Here is a 19,112-nt window from a genome sequence, read left to right as displayed (position 1 = left end):
ACAATGGAACACAGTGAAGATGGTCATCAAGAAGTGGATCAAATTTGACCCAACAGTAACAGTACTAAGAACTGGATGACTGTCAAAAATTTATGAAAAGACCAGAAACAGATTGGGGTGGGAGGCTGCCAAGAGGCCTACAGAAACATTAAAGGAGCTGCAGGAATTTCTGGCAAGTTCTGGTTGAGTAGTGCATGTGACAACCACCTCCCGTACTCTTCATATATCTAAGCTGATTTGTTAAAACCTACATCAAGTCTGCCAAAAGTATGTGGGAGACGGTGTTATAATCTGGTGAGACCAAGGTTTAACTTTTTGTCCATAATTCCAAAAGACAAAGCTAACACTGCGCATCACTAAAAGACTACCAGACACGCACTAAAGATGGTGGGGGAAGCATTACATTTTAGGGCTGTTTTTCTGCTGCTGGAACTAGAGCTTTGTCAAGATGGAGGGAATTATGAACAGTTCCAAATATCAGTATATTTTGGCACAAAATCTCCAGGACTCTGCTAAAAAGATAAAGAGAAATTTCACCTTTCAGCACGACAATCCAAAGCACACCTCCAAATCAGCAAAAGAATGGCTTTAGGAAAAAATGCAAAAGGAAAATGTGCTGCTCACCTGTGGGTCACAAAAGGTGCACAGACAGTTCTTGGAGCTGAAACTGGAATCCACTGAAATAGTGAGAAATGTAGAAAGGAATCCACGGGGAAAATAATCCAAGGAACATGTAAAATCCTTAATGCTTTATTGTGGGATAATCATAAGACTATTACTAAGTATTACAGGTATTACTAAGACCTGTCCAGTTGAAATGCGTTGGCAGTTGCTAGCAGACACCTGTATGTCTCTACATATTTTTATGATTATCCCACAATAAAGCATTAAGGATTTTAAAAGAATGGCTTTGCCAGAAGAAGATCTCAGAGCCCAGACTTGAATCGCATTTAAAATCTGTGGGTTAACCTGAAGAGGGCGCTACACATGAGAGGCCTTCACAATCTGACAGATTTGGAGCTATTTTGCACAGAAGAGTGGGCAAAGATTGGTACACACCTACCCAAAAAGACTTAATGTTGTCATAAAGTCAAAGGGTACATCAACAAAGTATTAGTTTTAGGTGTACATATTTATGCAACCACATAATTTCAGGTGTTTATGATTATTTTTTCACCCTAAAAGATTTCAGTTTGTTTTCAATGGAATTGTACAGATAAAGGGTCACATCAAAGGTGGAAATAAATCTGAGATGATTCATCAGTGTCATAATTTTTAACATGACAAAAACATGGCATTTTAACAGGGTGTGTAGACTTTTTATACCCGCTGTATATCTAGGGCATATGCCATAAGTATGTTTTAGACTGTCCCACCAACCATAACCGCAGTGTCAGTGTTAACCTAGCCTGAGCGATCTGATAACTTTATCTTATTTTCCACAAAACATGATTAGACAAAAATAAATGCCACTAATAAACATGTGATTTTTTTCCCATAATGTATCCTTTGCGTCAAAACCATTCCAACCAATGAACCAACCTACCATTGCAAACAGGCGAGACACATCTTTATCCATGTGAATATAGTTTTTGCTCCCAAGATCTAATACTTACAAGTATAAAGATACTTATGAAATGGCATTTCCATCAAGTCTTGTGCCCTCTTTTGTCAAGTTTCATTGTAGCCATTTCTAGATGCCACCATTAAGTCTCATACAGAGTTTATCTCCTATCTATGCATATTTAGTAAACTCAGAAGAGCTGTTATGAAAACACTTATATGGGTAATGTTAGTGACCAAGTGGACTTGTTTTTTATAACCTTAGGCTCTTCTGCTTAACTTAGAAGACATACATTTTCTCTGTGTTCAAAGTTACAATTCTACTATGAACGTTGGCTCAAACATCTGTAAAACCTTAGGAATAGAGATGAGCGAGCACGCTCGGTTAAAGCAGTTACTCGAGCGAGCATCACTCTTCTCGATTAACTGCTTACAGGTCCGTGCTTGCTCGGGGGAGGGGGGGCAACGGGGGGCGGGGGTGAGTGGTGGGCGGTGGGGGGGAGAGTGAGAGAGCTTCCCCCCCCCCTCCGCTACCCCCCTGCTGCTCAAAAAGATGTGGTATTTGGTATTTTTCTTGTATGACAAATAAAGGCAAATAGCCTTCATACTAGCCAAATACTTTGTGCAGTCTCTTGGCTCAGACTTAATTGAGAAAGACATATTACTATTCTACGAGGCACAAATTATGTACTTTGTACCAAAAACAAGATTGTATCTAATTATTGGAAAGCAATAATCTCTTTGCCAAAAATGATTTGGAAAGGCTTTCCTGGTTTGTCATGTTGAGGTCCAGGTTTTATTATTTTTTTGCCCTAAATCTCATGTGCATAAACATATATGATCAATATGATCCTTTTCTATCCACTTATGTAAGCCACTTTCCTATTGTCTGTGTTGTTCAACTCTTCTCATTCAAATAATAATATCACTTGATAATATTTGTTCCTAAAAAGTCAGAGTTGAAAGAAATGCTCGGCAATATGTTCAGTGGTTGGTCACAGCTGTTCATTTTCATGGTCAATTGTCTGCAGTGACTAAAAGTCATTAGATAAATGTTAGAAGCGTAATTAAATCTAGAGAAATATTACTGCAGATAAACTGATTGCATAATCTCTGCTTTCCTCCGCAGGGACTGTCTCATGCTATGCTGTTTGAACAGCGGCACAAGCTTTGTGGCTGGTTTTGCTATATTTTCTGTCCTTGGGTTTATGGCTTATGAACAGGGGGTTCCAATCGCAGAAGTTGCAGAATCAGGTATGTATGACTGAGATCTCAAATTATACCAGTGCACATGTAATAAATAACTGCTTACTGTGTACTTGGGTGCTTGTCCTAAGGGCAAAAACACACAAGCTTATGCTCAATTACGTTCGCCGGTATGGACTGTAGATGCGCATGAACGTTTTTTTCCTTTCCTGTGCCGTTCAAACTCCGCTCGCATAATGGGACAAAAACACGCCTACATCACCTAAGGAAGAATTTAACTCATTAAAGGGGTTGGCTAGAGTACAAAACCCATTTTAAACAGAAATTCAGACAAGTATTAGTTAGTAGAGGTTGTACCACTATTCAAGGGTCCCCCTGTATTTTTCAAAGTGAAGAATGGCAAAAAATAACTCTCTTAGTCCCAACATATAATTGTGATGAATTGGAGCTGAGATCAGTTATACATTAAAATAAACCTACCGCATCCCCACAGCACCATAAAGTAAACTAAGTTATGGTGCTGTTAGAGGAGAAGACAGGGAGCCGGGTAATGCATTCTTTACACTCACCCACTCCCGCTATCCATCACTGTCGCTCTCCGAAAATTTGCCTCTTTTCAGACTCCGTGTGCACACTCTCCTATACAAGTCTATGGGAGAGAGTGAGCATGGGACTCTGAGAACAGTCAGATTTTCTAGCATTACACGATCCTCAGAAGTTGACAACAGAACTGGTTTGTGGGAGCTGGTGAGTATTAAAAATACATCCCTCTTTTCTCTGTCATGTCCCCTAACAGCACCATGACTTAGTTTATAGTGCCATAGTAAGGTGACAGGTTCCCTTTAACCCCTTGAGTGGCACACCCAGAAATTTTCCGAGACGAGTTCCACTGCCCATAGCGATATAGCCCGAAAGATTTACAGGCTATATTTCACTATGGGAGCTGCAGAGCACACTGCCATAAGCTGTGGCAGTGTGCTCTGCCTGCCCAGACCCACACAGAGCAGTGCAGGACTTTGAAAAACAGAAGCAGGAAGATATTGCTGATCTGCTGGCAATCTCCCGCTTCTATTTTCAAAGTCTTGCACTGCTTTTTTTACAGGTTGCCATAGAGACCATCCGCTTGTCAGAAGCCAGTCGATGATCTCTGTTGCAGGGAAAGCTGGTGCTTAGCTGTCAGAGGATAGCCAGGCACCAGCTCTACACAGCAGAGAATTGAGAAAACCTCCAATCTCTGCTGTGTTAACCCTCTACATACCCTGGTCTATACGACCACAGCATGTAAAGGGCTGACAGAGGGAGGGGGCTCCCTCTGTCAGAGGATAGCCAGGCACCAGCTCTTACACAGCAGAGAATGTAAAAAAATTATAAAAAAAATAAAAACACTTGTCTCCCTTAACTTTGTAAAAAATTTAAAACAAAATTACATATGTGGTATCCCTGCGTCGTAATGACCCAGAAAAGGAAGTTAGTACATTATTTAACCCTTTAATGACACAGCCCTTTTTTTTCTTTTTTCCCCTCTTCTTTTTTTCCTCCCCCCGTTTAAAAAATCATAACTCCTTTATTTATTCATCGATGTCGCTGTATGAGGGCTTGTTTTTTGCGGGACGAGTTGTAGTTTTCAATCGTGCTATTTAAAGTACCATATAATGTACTGAAAAACTTTTACAAAATTCTAAGTTGACTAAAATGAAAAAAAAAATGACATTCCGCCATCTTTCGCTGTGTTTTGTTTCTACGGCGCACAAACTGCAACAAAAATGACCCGATTTTATCCCCGAGAAGAACTGTCTGACTAATACATAAAACGTAACGTTTATTAAATAATTATAAAAAAAGGACGAATACAACCACAAAGTATTTAAAAGAAAATGAATCTAACACCCAAGGATGATGAGTACAACCTTGTGTTGAGACCCAAATAACTCAACAGTCTCCTTTAGAGACACAGTGCTTAGACGTCCACCACTTAATGTCTATACGTCGAACTTCGTCATGGTTTCACCACGTACAGTTCAAGACATATAACTGTGGCGTCTATATACGGGGTACTGTTCCAAGTTTTTCATGAGACAATACATCAATGGATTATGTCTCCTTCGTCATCCCTTATATTGGGTGATAGTATATCAAATTTCACTTTTTGCAGGGTATAGCAATCAATTGGGATACCTATCTATTATATACCATAGAGACTGGTTTAACTTTTCCCAGCGATAGATCCTGGTGAGGGTTCCTCTATATGATATATATCTCTGTTAGGCGTGTTTTTATTAAGCCAACCCTGGGTACCAACACTGGTGTAACTTCATGTAGACTGATGTTACTGCATTATATCGCCACATCCAGTGCGTATACTTGAATTACTGCACTTGATAATTAATGATTCTATCTATCTGATCATATACTAACGTTTCTCTCTTTATCATCTATCCTTTTAATCTTTCTGATCTATCTTTCTTAGTCTTTCTGATCTATCTTTCTTAGTCAACGCGTTTCCACAACAGGTACTTCCGCCTGTTGTTTCATCAGGACAGAAAGCTGTACTAATAGGCTGGGACTTAGATGAATAATGTCTCAGTCTTAAGTAGTTTTTGACCCAACTTAGATATTTAGGTAACATACACCCAATGCTCCACTAGATGCAGCAGTGGAGAGTAGGGGTTAAATTGGTTAGGATGCAACAGCCCAACAGTTTAGGGCACAACCTGTAGCAAGAGCAGCTACATAGATAGAGGCAGATTGCCTCTATCTATGTAGCTGCTCTTGCTACAGGTTGTGCCCTAAACTGTTGGGCTGTTGCATCCTAACCAATTTAACCCCTACTCTCCACTGCTGCATCTAGTGGAGCATTGGGTGTATGTTACCTAAATATCTAAGTTGGGTCAAAAACTACTTAAGACTGAGACATTATTCATCTAAGTCCCAGCCTATTAGTACAGCTTTCTGTCCTGATGAAACAACAGGCGGAAGTACCTGTTGTGGAAACGCGTTGACTAAGAAAGATAGATCAGAAAGACTAAGAAAGATAGATCAGAAAGATTAAAAGGATAGATGATAAAGAGAGAAACGTTAGTATATGATCAGATAGATAGAATCATTAATTATCAAGTGCAGTAATTCAAGTATACGCACTGGATGTGGCGATATAATGCAGTAACATCAGTCTACATGAAGTTACACCAGTGTTGGTACCCAGGGTTGGCTTAATAAAAACACGCCTAACAGAGATATATATCATATAGAGGAACCCTCACCAGGATCTATCGCTGGGAAAAGTTAAACCAGTCTCTATGGTATATAATAGATAGGTATCCCAATTGATTGCTATACCCTGCAAAAAGTGAAATTTGATATACTATCACCCAATATAAGGGATGACGAAGGAGACATAATCCATTGATGTATTGTCTCATGAAAAACTTGGAACAGTACCCCGTATATAGACGCCACAGTTATATGTCTTGAACTGTACGTGGTGAAACCATGACGAAGTTCGACGTATAGACATTAAGTGGTGGACGTCTAAGCACTGTGTCTCTAAAGGAGACTGTTGAGTTATTTGGGTCTCAACACAAGGTTGTACTCATCATCCTTGGGTGTTAGATTCATTTTCTTTTAAATACTTTGTGGTTGTATTCGTCCTTTTTTTATAATTATTTAATAAACGTTACGTTTTATGTATTAGTCAGACAGTTCTTCTCGGGGATAAAATCGGGTCATTTTTGTTTGGAAGTATACTGTTGCCACGGTGATAAAAATGACCCGATAACTTATTCAATGGGTCGGTACGATTACTACAATACCAAACTTGCATAGGTTTTTTTTGCTGTAGTACTTGTATTTTTTTTCAAAGACATTTAATTAATTTTTTAAATTATTTTCTGCTGCACCTTTTGTGCACAATAACTTTTTTATTTTTCTGTCGACATACTTGAGCAAGGGCTCATTTTTTGTGTGACATCCTGTAGTTTACGTTTGTGCTAATTCGGAATACATACGACTTTTTTATCACTTTTTATTGCATTTTTTCTGGGAGACAGGGTGACTGAAAAAGTGCATTTGTGGCGTTCTTTTTTTTTGGACTAAATAATGCACTACTTTGATAGATCGGACTTTTACGGACGTGGCAATATCAAATGTGTATTTTTCTTTTATGATTTAGATTTTTTTATTCTAGATATGGCAAAAGGAGGGTGATTTAAACTTTTATTACTTTTTTTTTTTAAACTATGAAAAAGTTGTGAAAAAGAAAACAACTATTACAATTTGGTATGGGCATAATCGTACCGGTCTGTAGAATTACTTTAATATATTATTTATACTGCTCAGAGAATGCAGTAAAAAGTAAAAAACGAGCTCTGGCAATGGAAAAAAAATTAAAACAGCTCTTGGAACGTGGCGACACAAAAGCAAACCTTTAAGGAAAAAAAATGTTTTAAATGTACAAAAATAGCAAAACATAAAATAACTGTATAAACTTGGTATCGCTGGAATCATGCTGACTCAGAGAATAATGTTATCACATTATTTATTCTGCTCGCTAAACGCCGTAAAGATGAAATCCAAAAAACAAATGGCAGAACTTCTTTTTTTCCCCCAATCTCCCTACTAATTTTTTTACAATAGTTATACAATAAATCGTATATACTCAAAAATGATGCCATCAAAACGTACAACTTGTCCCGCAAAAAACAAGCCCTCATATGGCCATGTCAATGGAAAAATGAAAAAGTTATGGCTTTTGGAACGCAACTGCAAAATTAGTTGAATGATTAGACCATTTAAAAAACGTGCCCTGGTGGGTACGACAGGGTAGTAAGAAACCCGCTACTCAAGGGGTTAAAGATCGTCTGTGATCCATTTCTCATCAATGGTTGTTGATCCTATTTTTATTTTGTTTCTTTTTTTTAAGGAAATATCACAGCACATTATAATTTTTGTAGTGTAACATTTTTTAAACTAGTCAAAAATAAAAGGTAGATGAGCTGCCTGACCATATTTCTTCTCTTGTAAAATCATAGATTGCTTTCCTTGACCCACAAAGCATACTCAATTCATCAACAAGTACCACAATGTAATTACTCAGCTTGTCCCAGTTAAAAATATAAGTGATTCACTGACCTACTATTCCCAGATCCTTATTTAGAAAATTCTGTGTGAAATTAATCCAGTATAATCTGGTCTTGGCCTTAGGCAAAAAAGCTAGATAATTATTTAGTCTCAATAGTTTTTTTAAGTTTTGAGAAGAACAAGTAAACTTGAATAGACAAAGAATATAGTATAGGTAGGAAAGCAAAAAGTAACATCATTTCTGAAATAGAGTAACAACTATGCATGTGAAGTGCAAACAGAATCTTTATTGCAGCCGTGAACAAGCTCTTATAGTTGTGTCACATAACATGGATAATGCACACAGTGATATCCCATCCCAATTAACACATTGATGTCATAGTACTGTGAAAACAATCACAGTGATGTCAAAGTGTCACAGTGCAGCTGATGCTGATTTCTTTGATGTTTCAGAATCGCATCCAGGGTGACATCACCATATCAGCTCTGGTTTATGTGGTGTGCCTGTAGGTCCACACGTTTCTCTCAGTCTTGATCATGAACTGTTAAACATCTCCCTGTTGTTTTTTAGCTGAAGGACTGGCTGGTGATTAACAGTCGAGTCAGCCAGTCTATATTGTCTAAAGATATATAAACTGGCTCCTCCTTGCTGAGGGTGCCGGTTATTCTCCTTGTATTCTAACGCTGTGAGGACTCAGCATTCATGTCTGTTGTTAGTCTTGTGCTCTCTGCATACCTGTCTGTTTTGTACTCTCAGCTTTTCTGTCTGTTGTGAGGTTGTCATTGTTATACATCCAATCTGTCTATAATCTCTGGTTCCGTTTCCCGGGTTCCTCTCTGACTTCAGATCTTGCCTCATATATGCACTGAGGTTATCCTTTTCAGGACAGTTGCTCCGCTTAGAGGCGGGCCCTCTTGGGTATTTTCAGGGTTTACCGTTCATATCTGTACCCCTATATTTTGTCAGGTCCTGCGTCTAGCTACCATTTGACTCCTGTACATACAGCTGTCCAGAAGGCTCTGGTACCCAGCTCACTCTAGTTTCGTCTGCTGTCTGGGACAGATATGACACAAAGTATAGCAATTACTCTATAAACACACTCCTGTTGCATTGCAGAAATAATGATAATATTTTCGCACCTGGATAATAAATATAGTAATGTCTCTTTACAGATATTATAGTCACAATGTATGTCACAGTGCAGGGATGATACACAAAGTACATAGAAAACAAATGTCAAAGTCAATGGAAGAAATAATGTCACAGTATTGTAATCATAGTTAGTGTTTATTACAATAAATGGATAATGGTGATGTCATCAAAAAACATTAAACTAAGGCTTGCAATGACTGTGAAGTCATGGAAAAGGATTATTGCACACAATAATGCAATATTGTAGTATGGGAAAAATATACACAATGATGTCACAGAACAGGGATATTATATACACTCACTGTAGCTAAGGACTAAGGATCACAGTGATGTCACAGCACAGCTGTTAGAAATACAGGAGAAAATTACAAGGATAATGCCAATGTAGTGATGTCACAGTACAGAGGTGATGAATACGGTGATGTCACAGTACAAGAATAGCACATGCAGTGATGTCAGAGTGCAGAGGTAATGATGTCATGGTACAAGGATGGTGCATGCAGTGATGTTGATGGGCGAATGAATAATGCGCGAGAGCTGCCTGTGATTGGCTGAGCACCTCAGCCAATCACATTCAGCTCTTTCAGCAGGTGGGGATTTTAAATCTCCGCCTGCTGATAGATCAGCACCACAGTGCAGGGGACAGCAGGAGAAGACAGGGCTGAGCCCCGGCAGCTGAAGGGAGGTGAGTATCTTTTTTTTTTTTTTTAAACCACTGTTACTTGTTTTTCAGGGAAGAGCTTATATTTAAAGCCCCTCCCTGAAATGAATTGCTGGCAGCAGAATCCTCTACCGCAGCTGACATGTGTGACAGCTATAGTAGAGAATTAAAGAATTCCTCTGCTGCATCTGTCACAGATGTGGCAGATGTAACAGCAGGGAATTCTTTTAACTAGCGAGGATGAAGGAAGCATCTGCCGCATGCGGCAGACAGGTAAGTATATATACACTACCGTTCAAAAGTTTGGGGTCACATTGAAATGTCCTTATTTTTGAAGGAAAAGCACTGTACTTTTCAATGAAGATAACTTTAAACTAGTCCTAACTTTAAACAAATGCACTCTATACATTGCTAATGTGGTAAATGACTATTCTAGCTGCAAATGTCTGTTTTTTTGTGCAATATCTACAAAGGTGTATAGAGGCCCCTTTCCAGCAACTATCACTCCAGTGTTCTAATGGTACAATGTGTTTGCTCATTGGCTCAGAAGGCTAATTGATGATTAGAAAACCCTTGTGCAATCATGTTCACACATCTGAAAACAGTCTAGCTCGTTACAGAAGCTACAAAACTGACCTTCCTGTGAGCAGATTGAGTTTCTGGAGCATCACATTTGTGGGGTCAATTAAACACTCAAAATGGCCAGAAAAAGAGAACTTTCATCTGAAACTCGACAGTCTATTCTTGTTCTTAGAAATGAAGGCTATTCCATGCGAGAAATTGCTAAGAAATTGAAGATTTCCTACAACGGTGTGTACTACTCCCTTCAGAGGACAGCACAAACAGGCTCTAACCAGAGTAGAAAAAGAAGTGGGAGGCCGCGTTGCACAACTAAGCAAGAAGATAAGCACATTAGAGTCTCTAGTTTGAGAAACAGACGCCTCACAGGTACCCAACTGGCATCTTCATTGAATAGTACCCGCAAAACACCAGTGTCAACATCTACAGTGAAGAGGCGGCTGCGGGATTTTGGGCTTCAGGGCAGAGTGGCAAAGAAAAAGCCATATGTGAGACTGGCCAATAAAAGAAAAAGATTAAGATGGGCAAAAGAACACAGACATTGGACAGAGGAAGACTGGAAAAAAGTGTTGTGGACGGATGAATCCAAGTTTGAGGTGTTTGGATCACAAAGAAGAACGTTTGTGAGACGCAGAACAAATGAAAAGATGCTGGAAGAATGCCTGACGCCATCTGTTAAGCATGGTGGAGGTAATGTGATGGTCTGGGGTTGCTTTGGTGCTGGTAAGGTGGGAAATTTGTACAGGGTAAAAGGGATTCTGAATAAGGAAGGCTATCACTCCATTTTGCAACGCCATGCCATACTCAGTGGACAGCGCTTGATTGGAACCAATTTCATCCTACAACAGGACAATGACCCTAAACACACCTCCAAATTGTGCAAGAACTATTTACAGCAGAAGCAGGCAGCTGGTATTCTATCGGTAATGGAGTGGCCAGCGCAGTCACCAGATCTGAACCCCATTGAGCTGTTGTGGGAGCAGCTTGACCATATGGTACGCCAGAAGTGCCCATCCAACCAATCCAACTTGTGGGAGATGCTTCTAGAAGCGTTGGGTGCAATTTCTCAAGCTTACCTCAACAAATTAACAGCTAGAATGTCAAAGGTGTGCAATGCTGTAATTGCTGCAAAAGGAGGATTCTTTGACGAAAGCAAAGTTTGATGTAAAAACAATGTTATTTCAATACAAATCATTATTTCTAACCTTGTCAATGTCTTGACTCTATTTTCTATTCATTTCACAATGCATGGTGGTGAATAAGTGTGACTTTTCATGGAAAACACAAAATTGTTTGGGTGACCCCAAACTTTTGAACGGTAGTGTATATATATTGTTTTTTTACACAAAAATTTTTCTTTTTCAGGGAAAAGCTTATATGTAAAGTTCTTCCCTGAAAAACAGTTCAGTGGTGTCGACACACCATTATCTTCAATGGAGCTGCTGGCAGCGGCTACAGCTACATTGAAGAGAATGCCTGCATTTTTATTTTTTTTTACACTAAAATTTTTCTTTTTTAGGGAAGAGCTTATATGTAAAGCCCTTCCCTGAAAAAAAATGCAGGGGTAGCGGCAGACCATTGTTTGCAATGGAGCCACCGGCAGCAGCCCCGGCTACATTGAAAACACTGCACGCAGCTGCATACACGCGTGTTTTTGCTCGTACCTAGGTGCGCACGTATGTACGCACCTAAGTACGCACAAAAAGACGCTCGTGTGAACCCACCCTAAAAGATAACTTCAGCTCTATTTTTAACTTTGGCATGGAGTTTGATTAAAGGTAACACTCGGCGTTACCAAATTTTGGATGGTGAGGCCTCGCTAGAAGAAGCCCTGCTCTGCACTGTACATCTAAAAAATGTATTGTGTTAATTGTGTTGTTTTTATTCACTGAATCAGACATCTTACAAATATGTGTGCTGACAACAGTATTTAGACATACATTTAATTCACTAGAATGCTCAAGGGCTAAGATAACCCACATGCTCCTTTTATTTCCCATCTGGAACCCCATCTGGAGCTGTAAATGAAGTGGATTACTTTCTGCCCGACTGGCATATTTTGAGACTACACCAGTTGACTAAGTGCCCAGCACATGCCAACATCTTTAGTACCAAGCCAGGGCACTTTTATTCTACCTCCCACTCCCCACTCTGAGAAATAGATCAGTGTAATGGTTTGTTAATATACTGTTATTATTATTACTATGTCTAACTACCAAGCATTCTTGTATTTTTAGGTCCTGGTTTGGCTTTCATCGCATACCCAAAAGCTGTCACCATGATGCCTTTGGCCCCGCTGTGGGCAGCCTTGTTTTTCATGATGCTGATATTCCTTGGACTTGATAGTCAGGTAGGAATCATGTTTCTGCTTGTTAGTCAAAAATTTCTACAGAGGTAATTAAAATACATCATGACTAAAGGATTACATAAAGTAAATACTAAATACAGTGCTGTTGAAAAGTCCTGCATCATGCTACATTTTGAAGGGTTTATTACATTTAAACCAAATTTAAGACAGTAAAATCCAAATTGTGAAAAAACTAAATTTATCTTATGACTGAACAATGCTGCCAAGAAAAACATTGGAGCATTTAGAAACTGACCATAGTAGAAGTAAACTACAAAGTACAATCTAAAAACACTATTCATTATTATTAACATGGAATTGGCCACCCTTTTTCTTGAGCACAAGTCTGCATCTTTTAGGCATGGAGAGCACAAGCTTTTTTAGCAATTCATCCGAAAAAACACATGATGCCAGGAGTTGATAACACTTTCAACCAGTTCTCTTTTGTTGCTATCTTTTGGATATTTTGGTGAACACACTTTTTGCCATAAGTTTTCAATGGGATTTACCATAAATCCGGTGACTGGGCTGAGCAATCCTTTTGCTGGATACTATTGCTCTCTAACCACTGCTTCATAAGTTTGGACCAATGGCAAGAAGCACCCTATGGGGACTTGTCGATGAAGTCCCCATAGGGTATTTAATTGTAGGGTCTGTGCACTCCAGTTTCAACTCCTGACATAGGCACATCCAGAATAAGCCCCAATTGTGAAGGTCAACTTGTCACTAAAAAATATTTTGTCCTACTGTTTAAGAGGCCAGCGGCAGAGTTCTTTCACTCAGGCCTACCTTTGTTTCCTTTGAACTTTTGACAGCAGTGGTTTCTTTTTGACTTCACACTCACATAATCCAACTTTGAGCAATCCATGGCAATGTTTAACTGTTGAGCTTATAAATCTGCAAAATTCACACTACTTGCAGAAAAGTTGCGGTGATCTTAACTTCTGGTTTCTGAGAGAGAGCCTCTTCAAAGCCTTGTCAGGCTTTGCTGATTAGCATCTCAGACCATGGACTACAGTTGACCAGTGATACTTCCCATAGTTTTCTGTTTCTAGATGGTTCTAATAGCCTCAATATGCTCAATATCTGTCTAGACAACAATTCTTTAAGGTGGAGGACAGCAATGTGGTATCGTTACTCATTCAAAAGAAACTTAACTTTAATTTTGCTCAAAACAACCCATACAGAGTGTACTGCAAGCTGATCAGTGTTTATGGTTGATTCAAGTAATGGGGAGCCTGAATGAAACTGTATTCTTGTAGTCTGTTGTGGTAAAGTGAAAGCTGTGCTATGATTGGTTGTTATAAACAACTACAGTAAGACTGCTTTTCTTTTAGACAATTTCATAAGTCTGCTCCTAAAAGTGCTCCCTTAAAGTATACAGTATAATTCACTATATTCCCCCACTCAATAATAATGCTACTCTTCTGCCCCCACTCAGAAATAATCCCCTTCACAGGTTACTATTCAGTCATAATGCTCCTCTCAAGCCCCTACTAAGTAATAATGTCCCATATAGGCTCCCACTCAGTTAAAAATCCCCAATATATGCCATCATTCTGTCATAATGCCCCTCACAGGAGCCCTTCAGTAATAATGCCCCTTATAGACCCCCATTCAGTAATAATACCCTCATAGGCCATCACTTAATAATACTGCCCATGTAGGCCCCCAATTAGTGATATTGCCCCCCATAGGCCCCAGTCCACCAAATCACTCAATAACAGTGCCCCTCATAACCTCCAGCCCTTCAAATCACTAAACAACAGTGCCCCTTATAGCCTTCAGCCCTCCACTCAGTAATGATGATGTTTATATATAGTAAAATAACATGAAACTGTTCTACTGACCTGTGCGGCTCCTCCCACTCCTGGCGGCTGCAGTTCCTGGCTACAGTGATCACATGTTTGTCACCTGACCACTTTACCTGGAGAAGGTGCACTTCAGGGCATGGAGGGCAGAGGCTGGGAGTTGGAGGAGAGACACAGGTTAGTATAACAGTTTTATTATTTTATTTTCGGACTTTCCACTAAATAGATTTTTAAAACTTTCTCCCCCTCCATTGGCCCAACGGGAATTTTCTTGGTGAGTTGAATGCCCAATCCGCCCCTGACAACAGCACTATATATATATATATCTTTTATGTAAAACACAAAATCTGTATGTTTGTGTTGTATACAAATCCACAGTTCTTGTCTGATTCGCACTTGTTGATGCGGTTACACAATCTTAAAATTCGCACATATAGTGTGGCCACATTGAAAGCAATGGGAGAGGATCACTATCCCCTGCTGCAGCTATGACAGCTGCAGCAGGGAATGTCTTGGATGTGAAACCCCTGGATGCTGTCACATCCAGGGGTTTCACCTGTGGTCAATTTGGGGGCTAGCGGCAGCAGCACCAGCCCCATTGAAATTTTAGGGGGAAGGTGGGCTCCTCTGCCACAGCTGTGACAGCTGTGGCAGATAATTCCTTCATCCCAGTGGGGAGTCACCTCATCACTGAACACTGTGACAGCACTGTCACAGTGTTCACTGAGGAGGGGACTTCCCATGGAGATGAAGGAGTCCCCTGCCACAGCTGTGACAGATGTGGCAGAGGTGCGCGATGCTATCTCATTGCTTTCAAGTTTGAAAGCAATGGGATGAAGACAGCCTACACAGTGATAATTTTCAGGGGGTGGGTGGACTTGAAATATAAGCTCCACCCAGAAAATCATCGTTAGCTGCAGAAAAAAAAAGAAAAATTATACATCACCTTAGAAACACTGTCATCTCTTCTTCTTGTCCCCGCCTCCTGAAAGCGCTGCCTCCGATCGGCTGAAAGCCCAATTGTCAATAACCAATCACTGCACTATGCAACAATCCTATACCAAGTCAATGACAAATTGACTTCTTAGGCCTCGGTCACACGGGCGATTTTCCATGCGATCTGCGCATGCGCATACGATGTGCGATTTTATAAAACCATTGCTTTGCAATGGTATCGGACACATGAGCGCTTTTTATGCACTCGTCCGATAAATTATAGAACAGAAATCGCAGATCGCACCTATCTGCGATCTGTGATTCCTGTTCTCTTCTCTATATGCGCTCAATGGGGCCGGCGGCAGCAGCGCCGACCCCATTGAGAACATATACTAGACAAATCATTCTCCTCTGCCACAGCTGTAACAGCTGTGGCAGAGAAGAACGATGTTTGCCCATTGAATTCAATGGAGCCGGCTCCATTGAAAGCAATGGGCTGCCAGCGATCGCACAATGAATTTTCGGGAAGGGCTTAAAAATATAAGCCCTTCCCTGAAATTCATCCAGAAATGTGTAAAAAGTAAAAAAAATATATACTCACCTTGTCCCGGCAGACGAGTAGTATTCAGCAGCCGGGGATTTAAAATCCCTGCCTGCTGAATGAGATGCTTCTGATTGGTCACAGCCTCACCAATCAGAGGCAGCTCTCACTCACCCATTCATGAATTCATGAATGGGTGAGTGAGTGCTGCCTCTGATTGGCTCAGCGCAGGGACCAATCAGGGGCAGCTCTCAGCTGAATGACCGGACATCCAGGTGCCGTGCCATTGCCCTCAGCAGCCGGGATTGCTGTGCGCATCTGCCACCAATTGTCGTAATGTCCTCCAGGGGAGGGGTGGCAGCGACACACTGGACTCCACAACAGATGAAACTCATGGCAGTTTTTATCTTCAAACAGAGCAAACAGGAAAATGTCCTTTAAAGTAGCAGAGGTACTGCACAAGGTCCTCAAGTCCATACACCACATAAATGCAGTTTGCACTATCCAAGTGCTCAGAGGGTTTCTCCTCAGGCTGTCAGGCCCTGACTTCCTGGAGCTGCAGTCTTTTATGCTCCAGTAATGAGGTCAGGGCCTACAGCTGCGCTTCCTGAGAACTAGGGTGAAGCTGTGGACTGGAGCTCCACCCTGTCCAGACTAAAAGCCTGGGAGGGAGGTATACTCCATCCACAATTTCACCCTTTAAATGCCTACAATATATAGTGATTAGTGTGAAAATTGCTATATTTCAAAATTCTTATGTTTTTTTAAATATAATCTGTGCTTAATCAGTATTACTTTCTGATAATATATTCCCTTAATTACTTTGGAATACTGTATGACATGTTTTGACTCATTCTTGCAGTTTGTTTGTGTGGAAAGCTTGGTCACTGCGGTGGTGGATATGTATCCAAAGATTTTCCGAAGAGGATACCGCAGAGAATTATTAATCTTAGCACTTTCCATTGTATCCTTTCTTCTTGGGCTCATCATGTTAACTGAGGTAAAATTACCTACATTTATTTGTAAAGATGATTATTATTCTTTCAACCAGTGATAACCACTTGCTGTTTCCGCAGTTCTAATTACTCTGACTAGAGATGTTAGGACTAATTTACACTAGTATTTAGCCTGCATTCAGGCTTTCCAACTCTCTGTTCCAATTCTGGAGAAGAAAGACGCAATGAAACAGTTACATTTTAACCACCATTGATTTCAGTAGAGTTTTTAAAAAACAGAAAGCAAACACAAAGCTTTCGGTTTGCTTCTGTTCTGTTAGGTCTCCCCTGGTTAATGGAATAAATAGTGCTGGAAAATGTGCTGTTTGTTCCATCAACTAATTAAAACCTAACAGAATGAAAGCAAAATGAAAGATTTCTTTTTGCTTTCCATTAAAAAAAACAAAAAACATTTTAATCAATGATGGTAAAAATTGAGCTGTTTAATTCCATCCCCCTGCTCCAAAAATAGAACAGAGACATGGAAAGCTTAAAAGGCAACTAAACTCAAGTGTGAATGAGCTCTTAGCTTTGATTTGCTAATTTTACGATTCATAGGGACTCTTGACTGGTTTTGCAGAATGCAAAATCACAACAGTATCAATTTTAGAGATGAGCGAACGTACTCGTCCGAGCTTGATACTCGTTCGAGTATTAGCGTGTTCGAGATGCTCGTTACTAGAGGCGAACACCACGCGATGTTCGAGTTACTTTCACTTTCATCTATGAGACGTTAGCGCGCTTTTCTGGCCAATAGAAAGACAGGGAAGGCATTACAACTTCCCCCTGCGACGTTCAAGCCCTATACCACCCCCTGCAGTGAGTGGCTGGCAAGATCAGGTGTCACCCGAGTATATGAATCGGCCCCTCCCGCGGCTCGCCACAGATGCATTCTGACAGAGATCAGGGAAAGTGCTGCTATAGGGAGAGCATTAGGAGTGATTTTAGGCTTCAAGAACCCCAACGGTCCTTCTTAGGGCTACATCTGACCGTGTGCAGTACTGTTGAGGCTGCTTTTAGCAGTGTTGCACAATTTTTTTTTTGTCTATCGGCCGTGCAGAGCATTGCGTCCACAGTCTGCAGTCATTGTACAGAGTATAGGGCCAGTACTGGTGAGGCAGGGAAAGAGATATTCAGGCTATATAGGCAGTGGGCTTTTCCAAAAAATTGGGGAAAAATACTATATTTGGGCTGCCTGTGACCGTCTTCAGTTTACTGCGTGTCTGCTGGGGGTAGTAGTCCTAATTAATACGCAGCTAAGCGTTACAGCAGGCTTGCGCAAAATTGTTTCCTGGATCTGCTGTCTCTGTTACATCAGCGCCGTCATCCCGCCAGAGAGAAACAGTATACATAATATTATACGCTGCCTACAGTATCTATTTGTTGGGGGTAGTAGTCCTAATTAATACGCAGCTAAGCGTTACAGCAGCCTTGCGCAAAATTGTTTCCTGGATCTGCTGTCTCTCTTACATCAGCGCCGTCATCCCGCCAGAGAGAAACAGTATACATAATATTATACGCTGCCTACAGTATCTATCTGCTGGGGGTAGTAGTCCTAATTCATACGCAGCTAAGCGTTACAGCAGCCTTGCGCAAAATTGTTTCCTGGATCTGCTGTGCGTTCCGTAAGCGAAGTCAGCCTCCAACCACAGGCCAATAAGCGGCACATTTAATTACAGCGTTCTGTTTCTGCACTACTGGTAATACACCATGCTGAGGGGTAGGGGTAGGCCTAGAGGACGTGGACGTGGACGCGGGCGAGGACGCGGAGGCCCAAGTCAGAGTGTGGGCACAGGCCGAGCTCCTGATCCAGGTGTATTGCAGCCGACTGCTGCGGGATTAGGAGAGAGGCACGTTTCTGGCGTCCCCACATTCATCTCACAATTAATGGGTCCATGCGGTAGACCTTTATTAGAAAATGAGCAGTATGAGCAGGTCCTGTCGTGGATGGCAGAAAGTGCATCCAGCAATCTATCGACCACCCAGAATTCTGCGCCGTCCACTGCTGAAACTCTGAATCCTCTGGCTGCTGCTCCTCCTTCCTCCCAGCCTCCTCACTCCATTACAATGACACATTCTGAGGAGCAGGCAGACTCCCAGGAACTGTTCCCGGGCCCCTGCCCAGAATGGCCAGCAATGGTTCCTCTCCCACCGGAGGAGTTTGTCGTGACCGATGCCCAACCTTTGGAAAGTTCCCGGGGTCCGGGGGATGAGGCTGGGGACTTCCGGCAACTGTCTCAAGAG

The 19,112-nt window shown here is 41.0% G+C and overlaps 1 protein-coding gene across 1 annotated transcript in view; it reads left to right on the top strand.

The window, feature by feature from the left end:
- The window catches only part of SLC6A11 (solute carrier family 6 member 11), a 278,393-nt gene that overhangs the window by 236,518 nt on the left and 22,763 nt on the right, over positions 1-19,112 (top strand). The window contains exons 8-10 of the mRNA XM_066596493.1: positions 2,693-2,817; positions 12,476-12,588; positions 16,736-16,873. Coding sequence (XP_066452590.1) covers positions 2,693-2,817; positions 12,476-12,588; positions 16,736-16,873 — 376 coding nt within the window. The remainder of the gene's footprint in view (positions 1-2,692; positions 2,818-12,475; positions 12,589-16,735; positions 16,874-19,112) is intronic.

The sequence above is a fragment of the Eleutherodactylus coqui genome, chromosome 3 (genome assembly GCF_035609145.1).
Source record: "Eleutherodactylus coqui strain aEleCoq1 chromosome 3, aEleCoq1.hap1, whole genome shotgun sequence".
Classification (NCBI taxonomy): Eukaryota; Metazoa; Chordata; class Amphibia; order Anura; family Eleutherodactylidae; genus Eleutherodactylus; species Eleutherodactylus coqui.
Note: the sequence above shows the minus strand (reverse complement) of the source record. Positions and strands in the feature narration are given on the sequence as shown.